The 19,130-nt window shown below is 37.4% G+C and overlaps 1 protein-coding gene across 1 annotated transcript in view; it reads left to right on the top strand.

Annotated features, from left to right (window-relative positions):
- The first annotated feature begins 85 nt into the window (after window positions 1-85).
- The window catches only part of ATG3 (autophagy related 3), a 34,600-nt gene continuing 15,555 nt past the window's right edge, over window positions 86-19,130 (top strand). The window contains exons 1-4 of the mRNA XM_027519324.1: window positions 86-576; window positions 3,450-3,491; window positions 7,338-7,387; window positions 10,262-10,332. Coding sequence (XP_027375125.1) covers window positions 505-576; window positions 3,450-3,491; window positions 7,338-7,387; window positions 10,262-10,332 — 235 coding nt within the window. The 5' untranslated portion in view covers window positions 86-504. The remainder of the gene's footprint in view (window positions 577-3,449; window positions 3,492-7,337; window positions 7,388-10,261; window positions 10,333-19,130) is intronic.

Raw genomic sequence — 19,130 nt, 5'->3', positions numbered from 1 at the left:
ACGCTTCCGGAGGGAGGGGAGAAGCGACCCGATCCCGCCCCAGCGCGGCCTTTCTCGCGTCACGTGTCGGGAAGAGTCCTGTGTCACGTGAGGCCCAGGTGGCGGCGGAGCTACGGCGAGAGAGTGAGAGGAAGAAGGGGAAGCCGGAAGGGGCGCGAGTGAAGCTTGGTGGAGAAGACAGCTCCCCAGAGGGCGAGGGGTGCGCGTGCGCTCGCTTCTCCCCGCTAACTCGGCCCCGTCGCCCTCCCTCGCGGCCAGGTGATAGCTCGGCCGGGCCTGTGGCGCGCTGCCTGGGGCGAGAGGAGCGCGCGCCCTGCCCTCGCGCGCCGCGCTGGCCGCCCCTCCCCCTCGTCCCGTCCGTCCCGTCGCGACCCGTCCCCTCGGGTGCCGCCGGCCGGGTGCTGAGGCGAATCGGCCGCAGCGGGGACATTTTCTGACTCTTGTTCCCTGCCCCGGCTGCCCTTTCCACTCCTTCGCGGGGCCGGCCGCCCCTCCGGCCCCAGGATGCAGAATGTGATTAACACGGTGAAGGGAAAGGCACTGGAAGTGGCTGAGTACCTGACCCCCGTCCTCAAGGTAAGCCGGCCGTGCGAGGGGCTGGCAGGCACACGCTTGGCTCTGCAGGGACCGAGGACCTGGCGCCGGGGTGTCACTGTGGTGTCCGGCGGGTAGCGGTGTAGCCAGCTGGTGAGGGTGGTACGCGGGAAAGGGGCAGCCCCCTACCGCGGTCTTATTCTGTTCTCGGAGCAACGCTCCGTGAGTCTGTACTCTTGTCTACTCCCGTCGGAACTCAGCTCCTCGAGGTACCTTGGGTTGGAAGGTGGTCCGCAGCTAGGTGGGTTTAAGAACGTTAAATCTTAACATCGGAAATCTTTTGAACTTTTAAAAGAAGGATTATTTGCTTATCTTAAATCAGTGTTTGATACTAAAATGACATGTCACTTTTTTCCTTTCAAATTTCATAGTAAGTCTCATAATTAGGAGTTTGAAATAGTTGTGAATGAGGTCGCAGCTTTGTTAGATTTCAAAAGAACAAGGTGAAATTTGCAACATTTTTTTTCACTACCATTGATCCCAGTTTACAGGCAAAGGCCCCCTTTTTCAGGTTTTGAAATAGCTGCAACTAGTTCATCTTGGACTTGAGCAACCTGACCATTCTAAATACATAATTTTATTTTACATTGGCAATAACAGCATTTTAAAAGTAATAATTGTGACATATTATCTATTAAACCGGTGGCTGATTTCTTATTTTCAAAGATGAATTTCTCGAAGTGCATTCGAGTTTTTCTTTTATAACTCAGGGTAATTTTTTTGTTATTGTAACTGTATTTTTCCTTTCTAAAAAGCGAGCAATGATGAAAAATAAATGAATAAGAATTTCTTGCTTAAGTGTTTTTTTCTGTAAGTTTTAAATTAAGATTTTACATTTCTTAGTGTGGGGATGAAATACCCTTGGAAATGGTTCCTCTTTATTCAGGAAGTTACTCTGGTATTTTAAAATTTTACTTTACTACCTTTTCAGGACAATGGGAAATGTTAATCCTGTGTTTTTAAATACTTATTTCTAAGACTTGTTTAAAATTATACCTTTTTGGGCCAAGTTTAAAAAAAATTTATAAATGAGAACTCCAACACTTGCTATGCCTATATATTTGTTTAGTGTGAAACCCATCCTAATTAAGATTATTCAGTCTATTGAAATTGAAAATGATTTTGACATTTAAATCAAGTGATTCTTATGCATATTATGCCATCTCTTCAGAAACATGTCTAACTAGGCATACAGTATTTAAATACTACATGCTTATTAAAACTTTTTAGTTTCAGGGAGAGAGGAGCAAGAGTAAAAGACCTCTTAAACATGAAACTGCTATTGTATTGACCAGTTGTATTTTACTGAACTTACAACAAAAGATTATGTTTTTAGGAAGCGTTCTACTTGTTCACCAAACTGAAAAAATGTCTTAGCTTCTTAGTATGTAGTTCTAGTAATAAGGAAAAAAGAATTAATGACCCTCTTCTTGTTCTTCCCTGTGCAAACTTCCCTGTTTACAAAACTAATTCTTGTATTGATAGTTTCCTACTAGACATGGGAAGGCAAGGAGAAAAAACTAAATTCCTGGGAAAGATAGAATGATTTCTTCTTAGGAAGTAAAAGTTAAGAAAAATCGTGGTTTGAAAGGCATATGTATAGTGAAAGCCAAAGTCTCTACAGGGATCTTCAAGCCTATACTTGTTTTGTGGGTGTTGTTTAGTCGCAGAGTTGCTTCTGATGGTTTTGTGACCCCATGGCCTGTAGCCTACCAGGCTGTTCTGTCTGTGGGATTTCTCAGGCAAGAATACTGGAGTGGGTTGCCATTTTCTACTACAGGCAATCTTGCTGACCTAGGGGTTGAACTGGAGTCTCCTGCATTGGCAGGCAGATTCTTTTAACACTGAGCTGCCAGGGAAGCCCATACTGGTTTGATAAAGGGTCCTATCTCACTCCTGCTCACTTTTGCTTAAAAACCAGTCTAACCTCTATATTATCTATCAAGAGCTCTCAAAAAAAAAAAAAAAACTCTCTTGCCTTGGGTTTTGCATTTGCTCTGAAATGCTCTTCAACATTTGGCTGTTTCTTTTTCTTAAGGTCTCTACTGTCTAGTCACCCAGCAGTGAAGTCTTTGTTCCCTCACCATCCTATTTGAAATAACCATCTCTCTCTCTTTCCACCTCCACTAGTAGCCTGTCTGCCTTATTTTTCTTCCTGGTATTGATTACCATTTGGCTTTTCTCCCTGCACTAGAGTTTAAACTTCTTATGAAGACAAGGATGCATTTGGTCTATTTTATTCACTCTATGTCCCTATTACACAAATAGTACCTAGTATATATTATTTGATATTTTTTGAATCAGTAATGTTCATAAATGGATCTTTGTTTTTGTAGATTTCTACCATAAAATCTTATGTAAAACTTAAACTTTAGAAAAATTTGATAAGTAACATCCTTGCTTTAGGGAGAGTATAATGTATACTATCTTGATGGAGATGAAAATAATGGAAAAGTATTAAATGGTTTAGGACTTCTAGATTTGGTTTCTAATATTACTCAATTTCAGTGAGACATTGGCTGAATTGTAGGATGTCTAAACATCTTAAGATATTTTTACTTGTAAAATAATGATATTTGGTCATTTTACAAAATTATTTTGAGATTTAGTGTTTGTATAAACCTTTGAATGTTTTTCCAAAGAGCTTTGCTCTAATGTAGCATTGATCACACTGTATTTTAATTATTTTCATGTCTGTTTCCTCTGCTACATAATCCTGAGGTCAGGTACCAGTGACAGATTCTTTTTTTGTCATTCCATTACCTAGATGGGTGCCAGGCAAATAGTTGCCCACAAATGTTTGTTCAATTGAAAGTGAGACAGTGTAATACTGTTATTCTTTTTACTGTCTTTAGGAATCAAAGTTTAAGGAAACAGGAGTTATCACCCCAGAAGAGGTGAGTATTGAAGATATTATAAAGCTGTTATATTCTACAGTTACAGAAAACTGGGTGGCTTTTTTGCTTTATAAGAAAACATCTTGAAATTTAATCTTGATTTGAGTAAAATTAGATCCTGTTGACTGTATTAGCAATCTTGTAAGGATTTCTACTTCCCATAAAAGAAAGTGTAACTTCCCTCCCAGTTTGTCATTTCTCATACTTTTCTATAGTTCCTCTTTATTTAAAAATGAGGGTGGGAGAAGAAATGGAAAAGACTCCTGTAGTCATTTATCCTTCAATCATATTTGTATTATATTGAGCTGTGCATTGGACTCTGTTATTTGTTGCATCTTTATTCTTTCTACCCCAAACATGAGTATTCACGGCTTTCCATTTGAAAACTTGGGCTTGATTCTTGGATATTAAGTTTTCTATCAGTATTCAGCTTACATATTTTATTGCTACATACTTAACACTGATTTTTTTCACCATTCTTTCACTTTTTCTACTAGCCAAACAATAGTATCTGCTTAATACTGAAACTCATGGCTCTTTTATAGACCAATTGTGTTTTATTGACCTTTTAACATAAAATTATGTTTTGAGGAATCATTTTGCATGTTCATGAAGCCTATATAATAAAAGGTTTCTTTTTCTTTAGATAATTTATTTTGTTGTCTTCAGAGAAATAAATTCTGGTCTAAAAATCCTTTTGGACTCCAGTTTTATGAGTAGTTACAGTTACATCACATTTATTTTTTATTGTTGATGAATGGCAAATAATTTAAGCTTCACCTTTAGCTCTCATTAAAAGTACCAGTCATTGGCAATGGAAGTTAACTCACTGTTTTGAAAGAAACATTTTGAAATGAGCTATGTTACATGATCATGTTGTAAATTTCAAGACCTGAAGTCAAAGAATTAACTGATTTTTCAGTTTTCAGTTGTGATGCAATCTCTTCAGTCCCAAATCCTTTTAACTTCAAAGAATGGTGTGCTGAACCGACAGTTACATCTAAAATTGTCTTTATTTTTAGTGAAAACACATGGTGGTACTGACAAAACCTGGAAGGCCTGCCTTCTGGACCCATTTTATCCCTCCTATTCTGACTTGGACAAATCAAGCTATCTAGGCACAGGCCTCATGTTTCCTCATTTCAAGATGAGGAGTTTTGTCTTGACATTCTCTAAAGGACCTGTCTGCCTTAGATATCATAAGTTTAATACCTTGAATGCCAAGTAAAACTGAGTTTTGAGCTTAAGGATAATATTGATGTTCTTGCCAGGTATAATTTAGACATGAGTCTTAAAACTCGGTATCTGAAATAAAGAGCAGAGATGATTGTATGCTGTTTTTCTTATTTTTGGCTTTATCTCCTCTATGTGAAAGTGACATTGATGAATGGATAGCTGGAGTTAGAGATGCAAGCCTGTGGTTATTGAATAGGATTAAGCCGTTTTAAAACAGCTACTAATCCTACATTGCACTTAATTGTATCATGAAGTGAGTTATAAATTTTCCCCTTTTTAAAAAAATGCGCAGCAAAAACTAGCTCAGTTGGGTACCAACCACATAATCCTGGATTGAGAATAGAGCACAATTATAGGATTTAGTTTAGAATGAGCCTAGAGGAAGAAGAAGGAAGATCAGAAGACATAAAATGCTTTGTTGTTGTTCATTTGCTAAGTCGTGTCCAGCTCTTTGTGACTCCATAAACTCCAGCATTCCAGGCTTCCCTGTCCTTTACTGTCTCCTAGAGTTTGCTCAAACTCATGTCCATTGAGTCAGTGATGTTACCTAACCATCTCATTCTCTGCCACCCGCTTCTCTTCCTCCCCTCAGTCTTCCCCAACATCGGGGTCTTTTTCAATGAGTCAGCTCTTTGCTCAGGTGGCCAGAGTATTGGAGTTTCAGCATCAGTCCTTCCAGTGAATATTCAGGATTGATTTCGTTTAGGATTGACTGGTTTGATGGAAATACTATACTGATTTGATCTGTTGAGTTGTTTCCTTTTACTGTTTTTGGGCTTCTGGCTGTCAGCATTTAGCTGTCTTTTTGTTTTCATTGAGAGATGTGGAAGTATTGTGTTTAAAACAAGGGACAAGCATTAATATGGTACTTTTTGGACTAAAAATACTTTATTGTACAACATATATATGGCTTGAGTAAGTAGAGTACTAGTAATAAAGGATAGCTTGAAGAATAAAGCTGCTTATCAGAATGTTCAACGTTAATTCCATCTTGTTAGAGTTATCCAGTGTTTAATCACTAAGAGTAAGCAGTACTGAGAATTTAGAAATTTGAATCTTTCATTTGAACATAGGAAGCGTGTAATAAAAATAATGGCCACCACTAACGAGAGCAAGAGTACCATATGCTAAATATCATTGTGGTGCTATGTTCTTCTGTAGTTTTCCTTATCTTACAGTGTTTTTGTTATTTTTTCAATAGATGTCACCAGAGGTGCTAGGGAATAAATACTAGAGTCTTGTGACCTCGAAGCAATACTATTAAAGAATTTTAAAATTTTTAATTCTTTGTTTTGCTTGCATTTTGTTAATACTTTTGTGTTAGTGATGAATTAATTCCTGATAACCACAGAGTTGTTATGTAGCATCTGGTTGCAGTGACCCAAAATGCATAAAACTTGGGGAAGAGAGTATTGCTTTCCTTTGGGTTTTTGTCTTTACCTAATCACTTTAAATAGTCAATAAATTCTTTAAATAAAAGAGTAGAAACATTTTGTAAAGTTGCTGTTGAGAGTATGTTGTTAAATCTTGTTAATCTATCTTCTTAGAAGTTACAGAATTCTTAAGTTTTACTCTCAAATTGAAATAGGATATCACATATATAGATATATACTTTTCTCAGAAAGGCAATAGAAGATTAAAGATAATGTAATTTTTTTGCTATGTAATAAACATATGAACACTACATGATTTTAAGTTAGAACTGTTGTTGTGAAATAGAATTAGGAAAGTGTGTGTATTGCTTGAGTCAGGACACTGCAGTTATGCTTAACAGACTCATTTTCTGCTTTTAAGAATAAGCAGAATTTCTGTCTTGCAATTAAGATCAGTCCATGCTCACGTATAATGGAAATTTTCAGAAGGTTAAACTATTTCTTCCTGAGTCTGTTTTTCATTTTTGAAGAAAAACAAAAACTTGTACAATATTCAGCCTGACCAAAAAGTCCAAGATTTGTTAGGATTCAATTTCATAATTGTCATGTTGTTTTCCAATTCAATTCAAAAGCTTCTAACTTTTTCCCATTGGTTGGCAGTACATTTCTCTCTTTTATTAGTGATTGCTGTAACAGCGTGAAAAAGCTTTCAAAATTATGTTACTTAAATTTTTTTTAAAAATGAGGAAGAAAAACTGTACACTATGAGGTAATAAACTATTCTTTCATAATAGAACTGTGTTTATTTGGTAATTTTTTCAAAGATCTTCATTGAGTTTTCAACTGTTAGCAAGAATCTCTCTTCATTTTATTCACCCATAAAGTGGTTTTGGTGTTTTAAAATACTGTTGTATTACTTTTATTTATTTCATGATGCTGTATGCTTTTGGCATTATCTCATCCAGTGATTAAAATTGAATAAAAAATTAGTAGCACTCAATATTTTCTCTACCAAGATTAATTTGGACTTTTTTGGGTGTTAAAATTTGTAGTTTTAATACATATTCAAAAATAAATCTTCAGGCTGTAGAGCACGTTGGTGCTGTTTACATTTTAATTGACGATTTTGTAACAAGATTGCACAAGATGATCCCTTTGGTATTCTGCCACCTTACTTTCAGTGATGTTCAGTTTTTCTTTTTTCCTTTTTTTCATATTTCTTCTAAATCTTGACTAGTTTGTGGCAGCTGGAGATCACTTAGTCCACCACTGTCCAACATGGCAATGGTAAGTACTCTTGATTGAGGAAAAAAGTTCATAAAAGGTATGACTTCATGAGTATGGCAGTTTACAAATAGATTGGTGCATGAAAATTAGAATAACCAGTTTAATTTTCCTCTTGTAGATTGTTCTTTTAAATAGTGCCCCAGTATTACTCAAAGTGAAATAACTAAAGAAAAATTGAACATTACACCTGTTTTGTTTTGCTGTGTTAACACAAGAGATGGACATCTTTGAGATCAGTGCCTTCCTTTGCCAGTATTCCCTTTCTTTAACAGTGTTTAGGTCAGTTCTTGTGGTAGGTCTTTAAAAAATATTTTCAAAAATTTAATAATTTTGATTATTTTTCAAATTAAAATATTGAATTTTTTATGAAATTAATAGATACAGAATTTTTCAGAATCTCATGTTTCTTTACCATAAGAACTTCTTTGAAGTTCAAAAGTTTCTCCCCAATTTTAGGAATTTTAGCTCAAAAGTTGAGAGATTCATGATACCAAATAAAGTCTTGATTGGAAATCTATCTGTAACAGACTTTTCTAATTTTTGTTTTTCTCATTAACTTTTCTTTTAATTATAAATAATTTAAGCAACTTAGCAGTTCTCATAATGTATCTTTAAAATATCTGAATAATAATAAATTTAGTTTCATTACTTTGAGTACTTATGATAAAGCCACCTGGCAGTAGCTGAAGAAGTGATCTCAGTACTGGCACACTATTTTATTTAGGCTAGAACTGTTTGGAATTATTACCTTATTTGGATATGAGTGGTTCAACTTGTTACATCTTTTTTTTCCCAGTGACACTTTTTCAGTTGTAGTTGAAAGGTAGAGTTTTGATTGGGGAGCAGGGATTTTAGGATTAACAAGGTTCTAATTGATAATGTTCTCTAAAGAGCTTAAGTAAACTATTTAAAATCACAGTTGGAACTCTATTTCATCTGTGGCCTGTTCTATTACCTTTAATTTTTATATTTTAACACATCCAAAATAGTTCTACTTCTCGAACATTGTTTCCTGTGTACCAAGAAAGGCTGAAATGTCAGGTTCATTTACTTTTATGTCTTGTCTTTCCTGTGTATATTTCTGTTCCATATTTTAAATTGTGTTCATATCATAGAAGCTCTCAGATTTAGACTTTTCCCCACCTTCTAAATTGTTAAAACTGTATTTAGTTACATTCTGATCTACAGTATATCAATATATATTTCAAGTCAAATAGGTGTATAACATTTAAAATAATAAGTCATTTTGCAGGAAAAGAACTAAAGGATTTTTTTCAATACATATGTGATAGATATACATTTTCTTTATTCAGATTTGATTGTTGTAGTCCTTCGTTGTCTAATTATATAATTTATAGTATTATTTTAAGGGTTGATATCCATGGACAGAATCATTGTTTAGCAGATAGTATTTATAGTTCCCACTTCATGAATTATGGTTGAAATAATTTTATTGTAACTTAGAACTCAGTTATATCACAGTCCAGTGTTTATGCTTCTGACTGAACTGTTGGGGCTAGAGGAACAATTTATTTTAAATCTGTGCTAGAAGCCGACCATTTCTGTGCTATATGTTCATGTTTACAGGTGCCATCATGACTGTATTATATCATCTTCCCTCAGAACTTCAGGCATTACCGTTTCATTGTTGAGTTTGACGCTTGGGAATGGTCTAAAAATCCTAGAAGCCTGACAGATTTTTGGGGGGCATTTACTAGGTTTATCTTGTGCTCAAATCTATGATTTGAAGTTTAGATGGAAGCTTAAGGCAACAGAACTCCAAATAATTTATATTTGTGACAGATACCACATGCCACCTCAGCTCTGACCAGTTCTAGTAAGAGTCAACTCAGAATAATCTTTGAAGAAATTTCTTAGTGAGATATTCCAGAGTAGCCCCCCAAATCAGAGATGTTATGCCTGGCTCTGACCCACAGAGGGTGCACTATTCAAGAGCAGGAGCCCCAGAGTAACTTGATCCTTGCTTCTTTATACCTTCTGGTTTTATGACTATGGGCAAGGTGACTTCTTTAAGCTTTTGTTTAACGTATAAACTGGGGCTATTAATATTATTCACTTCTTAGATTTCTGGGGATTATATGAAAATAATGCATTTTGGAGTTCTAGATCCTGTACTTAATAGAAATAAAGTGAAAGTGTTAGTCGCTCAGTCCTGCCGGACTATTTGCAACCCCATGAACTGCAGCCCACCAGGCTCCTCTGTCCATGGGATTTTCCAGGCAAGGATAGTGGAGTGGGTTGCCATTTCCTTCTCCACGGGATCTTCCTAACCCAGGGATCAAACCTGGGTCTTTTGCACTTCAAAAGACAGATTCTTTATCAACTAAGCTACCGGGAAGCACTCAGTAAAAGGTTTTATTGTTTATTTCTGTCATTATTATTCTCAGCATTATCATCTGGTGATTCAAAGCATCTTATCTCTGAGTTCCAGTTTTAATACAGGAGTATGAATGTGAATTTTGTCAACTACCTACTTTGTTATGCAACATCATACAGCTATTTTTCTGCCTCCTCTTGGTCTTATGATCAGCCCTACTTTAAAAATCTGGTTCAGATTATTTTTGTTTCAAGGAAGACATAATAGTTGCTTAATATAGTTCTGTATTATCCTTTTTTTAATTTAATCTAAATTCTCTTGGTCTGTCTGCAGTCTCTTAATACATTTCACTTAAATACATTTCATTTATATTATTGCTATGCTCTTCATTGCCCCAAGATACATCACTTTTTGGATCCTTCCCAAAGCAATCCTAAAATAGTTTTCTCAGGGGTGTGGGTTGTGTGGTGTTGAGATTAACGTGATATTTTCTGTTTTTGCCTTTTAAAATATTTTTTGTATTTTGGTTTTTAAAGGGCTACAGGGGAAGAATTGAAAGTGAAGGCTTACCTACCATCAGGCAAACAATTTTTGGTCACCAAAAATGGTAAGAATTATGTTGCATATATAATTAAAAAAAAAAAAACAACTTAGTACTTACTAAACTTTTTTTTTTTTTACTTTTTTATTGAAGGATAATTGCTTTACAGAATTTTGTTGTTTTCTGTTAAACCACCACATGAATCAGCCATAGGTATACATATATCCCCTCCCTTTTGAATCTCCCTCCCCATCCCACCCCTCTAGGTTTATATAGAGCCCCTGTTTTGAGTTCCTGAGCCATACAGCAGATTACCATTGGCTGTCTATATTACATATGGTAATGTAAGTTTCCATGTTACTCTTTCCATACATCTCACCCTCTCCTCCCCTCTCCCCATGTGCATAAATCTATTCTCTATGTCTGTTTCTCCATTGCTGCTCTGTAAATTAATTCTTCAGAACCATTTTTCTAGATTCCGTATATGTGTGTTGTAATATGATATTTATCTTTCTCTTTCTGACTCACTACACTCTGTATAATAGTTTCTAGGGTCATCCACCTCATCAGAACTGACTCAAATGCATTCCTTTTATGGCTGAGTAATAGTCCATTGTGTATATGTACCGCAACTTTATCCATTCATCTGTTGATGGGCTTGCTTCCATGTTATAGCTATTGTAAATAGTGCTGCAGTGAACAGTGGGATACATGTGGCTTTTTCAACCCTGGTTTCCTTGGTATATGCCTAGGAGTGGGATTGTGGGGTCATATGGTGGTTTTATTCCTAGTTTTTTAAGGAATCTCTATACTGTCTTCCATAGTGGCTGTATCAGTTTACATTCTCACCAACAGTGCAAGAACATTCCCTTTTCTCCACACCCTCTCCAGCATTTATTGTTTGTAGACTTTCTGATGATGGCCATTCTGACTGGTGTGAGGAGATATCTCATTGTGGTTTTGATTTGCATTTCTCTAATAATGAGTGATGTTGAGCATCTTTTCATGTGTTTGTTAGTCACCTGTATGTCTTCTTTGGAGAAACGTCTGTTTAGGTCTTTTTCCCGCTTTTTAATTGGGTTCTTTTCATCAGCATCTTGTAATTTTCTGTGTACATTTTTTTTTGTCTCCTTAGGTAAGTTTATTCCTAAATATTTAATTCTTTTTCTTGCGGTGGTAAATGGATTGACTCTTTAATTTCTCTTTCTGATTTTTCATGTTAGTATATAGAAATGCAAGTGATTTCTCAGTATTGATTTTGTATCCTGCAACTTTGTTAAATTCACTGATTAGCTCTAGTAATTTTCTGATACTGTCTTTAGGGTTTTCTATGTATAGTATCATGTCATCTGCAAACAGTGACAGCTTTACTTCTTTTCTGATCAGGATTCCTTTTATTTCTTTTACTTCTCTGACTGCTTTAGTTAGGAATTCCAGAACCATGTTGAATAGTAGTGACGAAAGTGGACACTTACCTTGTTCCTGATCTTATGGGGAAAGCTTTCAGTTTTTCACCATTGAGCATAATGTTTGCTGTAGGCTTATCATATATGGCCTTTACTGTGTTGAGGTAGATTCCTTCTGTGCCCGTTTTTTGAAGAGTTTTAATCATAAATGGGTGCTGAATTTTGTGTCAAAGGCTTTTTCTGCATCTATTGAGATGATCATATGGTTTTTATCTTTAAATTTGTTAATGTGGTGTATCACATTGAGTTATTTGCGTGTATTGAAGAATCCTTGCATTCCTGGAATAAACCCAACTTGATCATGGTATATGAGCTGTTTTGGTGTGTTGCTGAATTGTTTGCTAAAATTTTGTTAAGGATTTTTGCATCTCTGTTCATCAGTGATATTGGCCTGTAGTTTTCTCTTTTCGTGTTGTCTTTGCCTGGTTTTGGTATCAGGATGATGGTGGCCCTGTAGAGTGAGTTTGGAAGTGTTCCTTCCTCTGCAATTTTTTGAAAGAGTTTTAGAAGAATAGGCATTAGCTCGTCTCTGAATGTTTGATAGAATTCTCCTGTGAAGCCATCTGGTCCTGGGCTTTTGTTTTTTGTGAGATTTTTGATCACAGCTTCAATTTCAGTGCTTGCAATTGGGTTCATAATTTCTATTTCTTCCTGGTTCACTCTTGGAAGATTGAACTTTTCTAAGAACCTGTCCATTTCTTCCAGGCTATCCATTTTATTGCCATATAGTTGTTCGTAATAGTCTCTCATAGTCCTTTGTATTTCTTCATTGTCTGTTGTAACTTCTCCTTTTTCATTTCTAATTTTGTTGATTTGATTCTTCTCTCTTTTGTTCTGGATGAATCTGGCTAAAGGTTTGTCAATTTTATCTTCTCAAAGAACCAGCTTTTAATTTTATTAATCTTTACTGTTATTTCTTTCATTTCTTTGTCATTTATTTCTGCTGGGATCTTTATGATTTCTTTCCTTCTACTAATTTTGGGGGTTTTTGTTCTTCTGTTTTCAGTTGTTTTACTGTTTTCAGTTGTTCTAGGTGTAAAGTTAGGTTGTCTGTTTGGTTTTTTGTGTTTCTTGAGGTAGGATTGTATTGCTATAAACTTCCCTCTTAGAACTGCTTTTGCTGCATTCCCTAGGTTTTGAGTTGTGTTTTCATTGTCATTTGTTTCTAGAAATATTTTGGTTTCCCTTTTAATTTCTTCAGGAACATGTTGGTTATTTAGAAATGTGTTGTTTAATCTCCATGTGTTTGTGTTTCTTACACTTTTTTTCTTGTCATTGAAATCTAGTCTCATAGCATTGTGGTTGGAGAAGATGCTTGATATGATTTCAATTTTCTTAAATTTACTGAGGTTTGATTTGTGACCCAAGATATGGTCTGTCCTGGAGAATGTTCCATGTGCACTTGAGAGGAAGGTGTATTCTTCTGCATTTGGATGGAATGTCCTGAAGATATCAATGAGGTCCATCTCATCTAATGTATCATTTAAGACTTGTGTTTCCTTATTAATTTTCTGTTTTAATGATCTGTCCATTGGTGTGAGTGGGGTGTTAAAGTCTCCTACTATTATTGTGTTACTGTCAATTTCTCCTTTTATGTTTGTTAGTGTTTGTCTTACATATTGAGGTGTTCCTATGTTGGGTGCATAGATTTTTATAATTGTTTTGTCTTCCCCTTGGACTGATCCCTTGATCATTATATAGTGTCCTTCCTTATCGCTTTATTTTAATGTCTATTTTGTCTGATATGAGGATTGCTACTCCAGCTTTCTTTTACTTCCCATTTGCATGGAATGTATTTTTCCATTCTCTCACTTTCAGTCTATATGTGTCCTTAGATCTGAAGTGGGTTTCTTGTAGACAGCCTGTATATGGGTCTTGTTTTTGTATCCATTCTGCCAGTCTGTGTCTTTTGGTTGGAGCATTTAATCATTTACATTTAATTATTGATATATATGTTCCTGTTGCCATTTTCTTAATTGTTTGGGGTTGATCTTGTAGATCTTTTTTCTTCTCTTATGTTCCTTGACTATATAAATCCGTTGAACATGTTGTAAAGCTGGTTTGTTGGTACTGAATTCTCTTAACGTTTGCTTGTCTGAAAAGCTTTTTATTTCTCCATCAATTTTGAATGAGGTCCTTGCCAGGTACAGTAATCTTGGTTGTAGATGTTCCGCTCTCATTACTTTAAATATATCCTGCCATTCCTTCTGGCCTGCAGTTCCTGCTGAAAGATCAGCTGTTAAACGTATGGGGTTTCCCTTGTATGTTACTTGTTGCTTCTCCCTTGCTGCTTTTAATATTCTTTCTTTGTGTCTAGTCTTTGTTAGTTTGATTAGTGTGTGTCTTGGCATGTTTCTCCTTGGGTTTATCCTGTATGGGATTCTTTGTACCTCTTGGACTTGATTATTTCCTTTTCCATATTGGGAAAATTTTCAACTATAATTTCTTCAAAAATTTTCTCATACCCTTTCTTTTTCTCTTTTTCTGGGACCCCTGTAATTTGAATGCTTGTACATGTGATATGGTCCCAGAGGTCTCTGAGACTGTCTTCAGTTCTTTTCATTCTTTCTATTTTATTTTGCCCTTCAAAAGTTATTTCCAGCTCACTGATTCATTCTGCTTCAGATATTCTGCCATTGATTCCTTCTAGAGAATTTTCAATTTCAGTAATTGTGTTGTTTGTCTCTGTATGTTTCTTCTTTAATTCTAGGTCTTTGTTAGTTGATTCTTGAGTTTTTTCCATTTTGTTTCCAAGGTTTTTGGTCATCTTACTATCATCATTCTGAATTCTTTTCCAGGTAGTTTGCCTATTTTCTCTTCATTTATTTGGACTTCTGTGTTTCTGGTTTGTTCCTTCATTTGTGTAGCATTTCTCTGCTGTTTCTTTTTTTTTTTTTTTAACTTACTGTTTGTTTATTTGTTTGTTATTCCTCTGATGTGCAAGGCTGAGTGAAGTGATAATCCTGTCTGCTGATGACTGTATTTTTGTTCTGTTTGTTTAGATGAGGCGTCCTGCACAGGGTACTACTGGTGGTTGGGTGATGCTGGGTCTTGTATTCAGGTGATTTCCTTTATGGGAGTTCTCACTATTTGATACTCCCTAGGGTTAGTTCTCTGGTAATCTAGGGTCTTAGAGTCAGTGCTCCCACTCCAAAGGCTCAGGATTTGATCTCTGGTCAGGAATGAAGATTCCACAAGTGGTTTGTTATGGCATTAAGTAAGATTAGAACAAATATCCCAAATGAGAAACCAAAGATGAACCTCAGACAAATGGCAGTTATAAAATCAGGCAAATAATACTTAAAATAATGGTATATACTCATATACATATATACCCATGAGCAAAGTCAAAACAGTCCAACAAAATAAAGTACAATAGATTGACCCAGCGAACATGGGAAATCAAAGGTTATATTTACCAGTTAAGAACAACACTAACTAAAGCACAAACTGGAAAACAAAACTAAAGCAAGGTGCCAGTTGGGAATAAAGCAATGAAAATAATAGTAACAAATACGTTGAGAGGAAAGAAAGACAGGAAAGAAAGAGTAGCTATGCAATGTTAAATAGAGGTAGATGAAGACGATTTATATACATTGAAGATTAACTGCAAGGGGAAAAGGAACAGTAGGAAAGGCAAACAAAGGAAGAAAAGTAGAAAGTATAACAGATTTAAGAAAATTATAATTATGAAATAGAGAAAAGAAAAAATACAGAAGAAGAAAGAGAAAAGAAAGAAAAGGAAAACTCCACAAAACTTCAAAGGCCCAATGTAGAGGCAGAGGTTTATAATGACTATTAAAAGTGTTACTGGATATACACATGTATATATACACCCATAAGCAAATTCAAAACAGTCCAACAAAAATAAAGTACAGTAGATTGACCTGGTGAACAAAGGGAACCAAAAATTATATCTATCAGAACAAAATTTTATAAAGCACAAACTGGAAAACAAAACTAAAGCAAGGTGCTAATTAGGGTAGAAAGCAATGTAAATAAAACTAACAAATATGTTGAGACTAAAGTAAAGAAGGAAAAGAAAGAAAAAATAGATATGCAAAGTTAAATAGACATAGATAAAGAAGATTTATATATATTAAAGGTTAACTGCAAGGGGAAAAGAACAGTAGGAAAAGCAAACGGAGGAATAAATGTAGAAAAATAATAATAGGTTTAAAAAATTAAAACTAAAAAAGAACTCACCTAACTGCAAAAGCCCAATATAGAGGCAGAGGTTTATAACAGCAATAAAAAATGTGACTTAAGGGGGAAAAAAGGCTCAAAAGCTTAGTTAGATTTCATAGTACCAATAAAATTGACAACTACAACAGAGGGAGGGGGAAAAAAATCCAGAAGAATCTACAGAACAAGTCAAAACATAAGAATAAATGTTTTTCTTGAGTCACTGCTGTCAGAGTACTTTCCCTCACTGGGAGTCGCAGTTCACCTCACCTCCCTAGGATGCCCTTTAACACTGTGCTGATCTCTGGACCTGCTGTGAGGGCAGCTCAGATTCTAATCTGGTCCTTGTATGTGTTCTTGCCTCCAACGTCCACAGCTATCAGAACTCGTGCGTTTTCTTTTGTGGGAGCTCTCAATGACCTTTTTTATATTCCACAGACTCAAAATCTGCCTAGTTGATTGTGTGGATTTAATCTGCAGCTTGTACAGCTGGTAGGAGGGTTTGGGTCTTTTTCCTTAGTGACACTGCCCTGGGTTTCAATTATGGTTTTATTTCCACCTCTGGATATGGGTTGTCCACTGGGGTTTGCTCCTGAGGCTGCCCTGGAGGGCTGCCCCTGTGAGGGGCAGGTGTGGAGGTAGTGCAGCTGCTTGAGTCGCAGGGGTGCTGGCACTCAGAGGAGTTGGGGGCTCAGGCAGCAGGAAATACAGTGCTCTAGAAGGGTTTGGCAACTAGTATTGGCCAATATTGGAGAAGGAAATGGCAACCCACTCTAGTGTTCTTGCCTGGAGAATTCCAGGGACAGAGGAGCCTGGTGGACTGTCGTCTTTGGGGTTGCACAGAGTCAGACACGACTGAAGCGACTTAGCAGCAGCAGCAGCATAGGCCAATATGCTCCAGTATTCTTGCCTGGAGAACCCCCGTCCCTGACAGAGAAGGCTGGCAGGCCACAGCCCACAGGGTCACAGAGAGTTCGACATAACCTAAGAGACCCTGTGTGCATAGACACGACTTTTTTTTGCCTGTGGCAGCTCTACCCCAGTGAGAGTTCAGCATGAAGGTAGCGCAGCTGCTTGGCTTGCGGGTACCCTCGCGGCGCCAAGTGTGCAAGGACACGGACTACCTCTGCCGCAGGAGTTATGGCCCTATCAGTTTTTTTGAGCCTTTTGTAGCTGGTGATCAGAAGACCTATTTGGCCAGTCTTTGTCTGTAGTAGCTCTGCCCAGATAGGCACTTACAGGGCTCCCTTGTGTGGGGTCCTTCTCTGTTGTTTGGTACATCAGGCACATAGAGGGGCCCCCTGCCTGGGATCCTACTCTGTAGATTGGCGCATCAGGCACTTAAAGGGGCACCGTGGGTGGGGTCCTACTCTCTAATTCAGTGCATCAGACATTTGATGGGCCAGCCTTTCTGTTGTTCAGGGGCTGATGCTGGCATGTCAGGGGAGAGAGATTATGATTATGGCTCTACCCCCTACACATGACTCAGCCGTATTGCCTTGCTTCCTTGGCTGCCTGGCTCTCCTCCATCGGCATTTCCCACCACAGACTCCTCCTTCACATCCCCTCAGTCCATCTCTCCGCAGTCAACAGCAGCCCTCACCCTGGGATTGCTCCACGATCCCTAAACTCCAGTTCCCAGCCACTGCGCTGTGTAGGGTATGTATGGCTGCGGCAAGGACTGTCTGATTCTCATTCCATTATAGTCAGTCAGTTCAGTTGCTCGGTCGTGTCAACTCTTTGTGACCAATGGACTGCAACACACCAGGCCTCCCTATCCATCACCAACTCCCGAAGTTTACTCACTCATGTCCATTGAGTCAGTGATGCCATCCAACCATCTCATCCTTTGCCCTCAGTGAGTGGGGGAACTGAAGCAGAGGTCTGATCCCCACATTGGGGTGTCTGAGTCACAGGAGAAACATTTAAGGCTAAGAGGGAAACAGCTGATTTGTGACAGCCTAAATGGCTCCAAAATCATTGCAGATGATGACTGCAGCCATGAAATTAAAAGGCCTTTGCTCCTTGGAAGAAAAGCACTTCTGTGTCCGAAGGTGTATTCCTGATGTATCCATGGAGAGAGATGTATTCCACGTCCACCTGCTACTCTGCCATCTTGTTCCTCTTCCTTACTGATTGTAATTTGTGCTTAAAGTTGTACTTCTAGCTTCTCTCCGACAGAAAGTTGGAAATTTAATGACATTCTGAATGTTATATGAAAGTGAAAGTCATTCAGTCATGTCCGACTCTTTGTGACCTCATGGACAGTCCATGGAATTCTCCAGGCCAGAATACTGGAGTGGGTAGCCTTTCCCTATGGTAAAGTTTTTTTTTCCTATGGATTTTCTATGGTAGACTATTTTTTTCCATACTTGATTTTATCTCCATTTTGTTATTTCTTTTTGCCAAAAAGTGTAGATTGATGATGGGAATGGCTCTAAGCAAAATTGGACTTCTTATTGGGCTTTTTTTTTTTTTTTTGCTGCACTGACTGCAATGGCATACAGGATCTTAGTTCCCTGGCCAGAGATTGAATCCATGCTGCCTCCAGTGGAAGTGCAGAGTCATATCAGCAGGACTGCCAAGGAAGTCCCCTTGTTGAACCTTTTTTTTTTTTTAATGTATTTATTTTAATTGGAGGTTAATTACTTTACAATATTGTATTTGTTTTGCCATACACTGACATGAATCTGCCACGGGTGTACATGTGTTACCCACCTCCCTTCCCATCCCATCCCTCTGGGTCATCCCAGTGCATCAGCCCCGAGCATCCTGTATCATGCATTGAACCTGGACTGGCGATTCGTTTCTTATATGATATTATACATGTTTCCATGCCATTCCCCCAAATCATCCCACCCTCTCCCTCTCTCACAGAGTCCAAAAGACTGTTCTATACATCTGTGTCTCTTTTGCTGTCTCGCATACAGGGTTATCGTTACCATCTTTCTAACTTCCATATATATGTGTTAGTATACTGTATTGGTGTTTTTCTTTCTGGCTTACTTCACTCTGTATAATAGGCTCCAGTTTCATCCACCTCATTAGAACTGATTCAAATGAATTCTTTTTAATGGCTGAGTAATACTCCATTGTGTATATGTACCACAGCTTTCTTATCCATTCGTCTGCTGATGGACATCTAGGTTGCGTCCATGTCCTGGCTATTATAAACAGTGCTGCGAGGAACATTGGGGTACACGTGTCTCTTTC

This window comes from Bos indicus x Bos taurus, chromosome 1, assembly GCF_003369695.1.
Source record: "Bos indicus x Bos taurus breed Angus x Brahman F1 hybrid chromosome 1, Bos_hybrid_MaternalHap_v2.0, whole genome shotgun sequence".
Taxonomy (NCBI): domain Eukaryota; kingdom Metazoa; phylum Chordata; class Mammalia; order Artiodactyla; family Bovidae; genus Bos; species Bos indicus x Bos taurus.
Note: the sequence above shows the minus strand (reverse complement) of the source record. Positions and strands in the feature narration are given on the sequence as shown.